General features: G+C 36.7%; 2 protein-coding genes across 2 annotated transcripts in view; one reads left to right on the top strand and one right to left on the bottom strand.

Moving 5' to 3' along the window:
- The window catches only part of PTER (phosphotriesterase related), a 28,358-nt gene extending 26,749 nt beyond the window's left edge, over window positions 1–1,609 (top strand). Inside the window, 1 exon segment of the mRNA XM_007460878.1 lies at window positions 1,399–1,609. Coding sequence (XP_007460940.1) covers window positions 1,399–1,609 — 211 coding nt within the window.
- A 2,326-nt stretch (window positions 1,610–3,935) lies between these two features.
- Window positions 3,936–5,248, bottom strand: part of C1QL3 (complement C1q like 3) — an 8,667-nt gene continuing 7,354 nt past the window's right edge. Inside the window, exon 2 of the mRNA XM_007460877.1 lies at window positions 3,936–5,022. Coding sequence (XP_007460939.1) covers window positions 4,843–5,022 — 180 coding nt within the window. The 3' untranslated portion in view covers window positions 3,936–4,842. The remainder of the gene's footprint in view (window positions 5,023–5,248) is intronic.

Below are 5,248 nucleotides of genomic sequence, written 5' to 3'. Positions count from 1 at the left end.
CGAGAAATGCTACTGAAACAAAAAAGGTACCTTTCAAATAATTAGTCCTTGGCAGAAGGCGCTGCCCATCCATCTAGATCCATTTGGAAATCTAGGGATCGACAAGACAAGACAGAAAATGCCAGCGAACAGCCATGGTCTCCAAGCTGCATCTCCTGCCATCAGAGACCCATGGAAGTCACGGCAGACACTGCCCAGGGTCCAGACCTATACAGATGGTGGCTGTCAGAGGTGACCGACTCACATTACAGATTATAGCACTTAACAAAGCCAAGAGGATTAGATGTTTAGACAATAGGCAGGAAGCCATTCTGCAGTCAACTGACTATAAATTTAAAGGAACAGCTCATTATTTATAGCAATCTTAATGAAATGGAAGGAAGAAAGAGTCAATTTTTATTGGCCAATTTAATCCAATGCTCCCAGACTACTACTAATTCAAAATTCCCATCGGCTTCAAAAGGACTAGAGCAGAGGGACCGTAACTGACGTTTTAAAAATGACTAGCAATCTAAAATATGACACAAATGAACCTATCTACGAAACGGAAACAGACTCACAGACACAGAGAACAGACTTGTGGTCGCCAAGGGGGTGGCGGGTGCGGGAGGGATGGATTGGGAGTTTGGGATTAGCAGAGACAAGCTAGTATATATAGGATGGATAAACAACAAGGTCCTACTGTATAGCACAGGGAACTATATTCAATACCCTGTGATAAGCCATAATGGAAAAGAATATGAAAAAGAATATATATATGTATAATGGAGTCACTTTGCTGTACAGCAGAAATTAACACAACACTGTAAATCAGCTAGACTTCAATAATAGTTAGTTAAAAATAACTATCAAGCTCATCATATGCCCTTCATTTTCAAACCAACTGATTTTACTCTCAGAATGTTTTACTTGTACAAAGATTCCTTTTGGTTCCCTATTTTAATCACAAACAGTCATTGATCTTATTTGCTAGGAGAAAAAGGAGAGACAGAGAGAATGAAATCTGAAAAATGGGTCAACTAAGCGAGGCATTTTAGAATGGAGAGCTGGGTACAAATCCAGAATAAAGTTATTTAATAAAATGCTAAAGTGGCCATTTATTCAAACTGGCACATCCTATTAGAAGCCGTCTTTAATGCAGGATTGCCAGGCATCGTCATAAATATCACAAGCCAGGGATTTCTGTGTGCAGGGAATAAGGATCATGTTCCTACTAGGATGCGGTAATATCTTTATCATCACCACACAATACTTATTAAGGGTCTCCCAGGACACGTGCCACAAGGGAAGACGGTATCTTTATGATAACAGAATAGGTTTATGAGTAAAAAGTTTAAAGCACCCTGAAAACTGTAAACGTGAGACCGATGCCATATAATGAGTTAACATTTTTCACAGGGTACGTCTTCTGGTGGATGAGGGCTATGAAGATCGAATTCTGATGGCACATGACATACATACGAAGCATCGGCTGACGAAATACGGAGGTCACGGCTATTCTCATATACTTACCAACATTGTTCCTAGAATGCTGTTTAGAGGTATAACTGAGGCTGCACTTGGTAAGATACTGATAGAGACCCCCAAGCAATGGCTAACTTTCAAATAGGACGGTTGTTCTGAATTCATACCTTGAGTATGAAGCTTGCAGGGAACAGACAGTGATTTCAAACCCACTGTGAGATATTAAGCAGAGCTACATTGGACTGACAGAGCATTTCCTTTTTATGAGAATTAGAAGACTTTTGCCTTCTCAGAAACTGGCTATTACATCTGTACCTTTAGGGAGTTACTGAGCCTAATTAAGCCCTATTGTTTTTCCTTAACAAAATAAAGACAAAAGTACCCATATCAAACAATGATTTACAGTCTACATCCCCTTAGTGGAGTTTTGCTTCCTTTTGTTTTGTTTTCTTAATCTATCACCAGCACTGCATGAGAAAATTTAAAGTGTTTCTAGTTAAATTACCCCTTTCTGGAGCAATCTAATGTTTCTTGTAATATTGATGATTCTACTAATTATCCTGCTGTTCTTTAATTAATGCTTAATGAATAATACGGCACTTCAAAATAGCTTCTGCAGCAAGGGAAGTTAAATTTTGAGACTTTTTTTTCAAAAGATACTGTAATATAATTACCAATTCACAATGGTAAAACTATTGTGGAAGGTTAATTATATGCTGTTCACCTATCTATATATACTGATAATAAATCAGTTTTGCTGCCTGTGGCTTTCTGGTATCCAGTTTTCCTATAAATTTTGTTGTGTTTTGAAAAATTTGTACAAGGGGACATGAACACATAACATAGTACTCAATTAGAAAAATTCAATCATAAAAGTCAAAATATATTACATAATATAGTTTAATGAATCATTACATTTATAGTAACAAAGGCCACAATTTAATTAATAATATAGAATGCAAAAAAAAAAAAAAAGAAATGTTTGCCTTATATATATTCTCTTTATTTCCTTTACCTTTTATTTGTCTTTCCTTGGGCCTGAAAAGAGAAAATAACGCTTACTTATCTGAAGAAAATGTCAGATCTATTAGAAGTGACAGTCTGATTCTAGAGCCAACTCTTTAAAAGACACCCAGCCCTGATGTTTTGTGTAAATAAAGCCTTTTTAAAACTCTCAGTTGACGTGTTCTGCTGTTTATAAGCTAATCTTTTGGTTGAATCCTTTACTATGATTTGTTACCTAAAAAAAAATCTCCAAACCCTTACTGCTAATTCCTCTTTGATAAATACATATTGTTAACTGGAAATAAAATCCACTGCAAGTCCTTTATGAGTTATCTTACATATTAGAAAGGCCAAATAGAATTAGTCATTATTCTTGATAAACGGGCTTACATGTTTTTCATCATATAAATCATGAGAGTTACTCAGACCAAGGCATTTAACCCAAGCAAACAGCACATTCAGATGGGAACACCAGGCATAACTCTTTTGGAAAGTTGAGGTTGGCTAAATAAAAGATATTTCTGTGGATCAACGATGATCAAGCTTTCTGTGTATTAGAACAGAAAGTATCCAAGAGGAATGAGCCAAACAGAACAAACTAATTCCTTTAAATGAAAAAAAATGCAAATGTCCTTTGCCAGTAAAACAGGCAGATTTTTCAATCTCTGTTTTTTCAATCTCTAATTCTCAAAGAGTCTTCAAAGGCACCTGAGAGTGGAACAGATTTTTCATTGTAATAGTGGAAGTTGTCTGATAGTTAGGACGTATCAACATGCATTTTAAATCTTTTTCTTAGATTTAAAGAGATGGCTTTTGGCAGTGTACTTTAACCAGAGAGGAAGGATTTGCACTACTCTCAAAATCTACTTTACTGTCAGCTTCAGTCCACCTGAGAAAAAAGGAAAAAACTGCTCGTTCAGATGCATATATTTCATAAACACTGCAAAGGACAGCTGGTTACCTCATCTCTGCAGTCCTAACAGTAACAGTCGGCCACAGAATGCAGTGAAAGTATTGATTGGCATATGGTAATAAAGAAGCCACAGACCTAATTTACAGACACATGATTTCTGGGGCATTTTAACCTAATAAAATGTAATTTTCTGGATAACGCTTAGAAGTCATCTAAATTCTTTTGCTATTCCATATATTTTTGTCTTCCAAAATATATTTCAATCCAAAATAAGTCAAATAACTTATGCACGTTTGTGTGTGTGCCTACACGTACATTTCCTTAAATTAAATCTTGGGGGCTATACAGCCATTGTGCCTATGGTCTGAAGCCATATATATATTTCATCTAACATATATATATGTACACATACATATATATATGTAGCAGGTATTTGTATAAAATATATACACTTTATTGTCGTATTGGTTATATGTGAAATTGTTCACTTTGAAATAACCTCAGGCCATGATTTGTAGTAACTATTTGAAGGCCTTACTTAGTGTCCCCTTGGTGACGCATGCACCAGTGCAAATTAAACCTATATGCATTGGGTTACGAATAATCTTTTGTTCCAAAGAAGGCAAAAGCCTCAGTCTGATTTAACACCAAAGAATAAATTTCTCTGACTTTCCAAGTAAACCTAAATGCATTCTATTGACAAACTGGACACAGGGGGATTTTCTAAATACCATACGTAGTTACACATTTACACACTTAGAGGGTAATCCTATGATACAAGTTCAATCTCTACTTTTACAGACTATCACCCGAGAAGAGAGGAAAGAAGATTCCTAAGAAAAAGAATGTGAAACATGATCACAGGCTTGGGAATTCCCTCAAATCCAGAAAATTCCAGGTTAAGGCTTAAAGTTGAATCATTCCCAGGTCTAGCTCTAAAGTTAACAGGAGTACAAGGCAGACAATTTCTTTGGGGACAAAGCAGCATTATGTCAATGAGACCTCCTCCTGCAGGGTAAAAATCATTCTTCCCCACACTATGAATGGACCCCGAGTATCATAATAAGCAGGTAAACTCACAAGAACCAAAGCTGACATATGGATAAAAGCAGCAAGATCACAGTACACCAAAGTATCATATATATTGAGGAAATAATTCAGTGTCTTAGATTTTTCTATAAAAATTTGTGATCTATATAGGACTTCATTCACATGGACACTAACAATAGGAATATTTGCTTTGGCGGTAGTGGATCAACATCTGCTTATCTTGCTTTTAATATTTTTTTTTACATAATGTTTCTGAGTATACAGATGTGAGTCAGGTAGCATTTGAATTCCCCACATACACACAGCTGAGGCGCCCCGCATCCGGCATCCCCTGGGGTCCTCGATTCACTGACGTTAGCCATACGATTCCAGTGTCCAAACTCAGAGTAATAAGCTTAGTTTTTGCATGATCAGTCAGCGTAGATAATAAATCCAGAAAATGTGCTGTATTTGTTGTTGTTTCCTCCGTGGGCTTTCCCACCATCTAATTTGATGTAGACTTCGTCTCCTGGCTCCAAATGAAGAACCACACTATTGCTCGCATAGTCGTAATTCTGATCAGCATCTTGGGCGATCGCGCTAGCACGCACCTGCGTGAAACAGACAAGAATTAGAATTTGTAAGAGAGAATTCTCAGGCTTTCTTTTTTTTTTAAATATCTTTATTGGAATATAATTGTTTTACAATGGTGTGTTAGTTTCTGCTTTATAACAAAGTGAATCAGTTATACATATACATATGTTCCCATATCTCTTCCCTCTTGCGTCTCCCTCCCTCCCACCCTCCCTATCCCACCCCTCTAGGTGGTCACAAAGC

Source organism: Lipotes vexillifer, unplaced genomic scaffold (genome assembly GCF_000442215.2).
Source record: "Lipotes vexillifer unplaced genomic scaffold, Lipotes_vexillifer_v1.1 scaffold534, whole genome shotgun sequence".
Lineage (NCBI taxonomy): Eukaryota > Metazoa > Chordata > Mammalia > Artiodactyla > Lipotidae > Lipotes > Lipotes vexillifer.
Note: the sequence above shows the minus strand (reverse complement) of the source record. Positions and strands in the feature narration are given on the sequence as shown.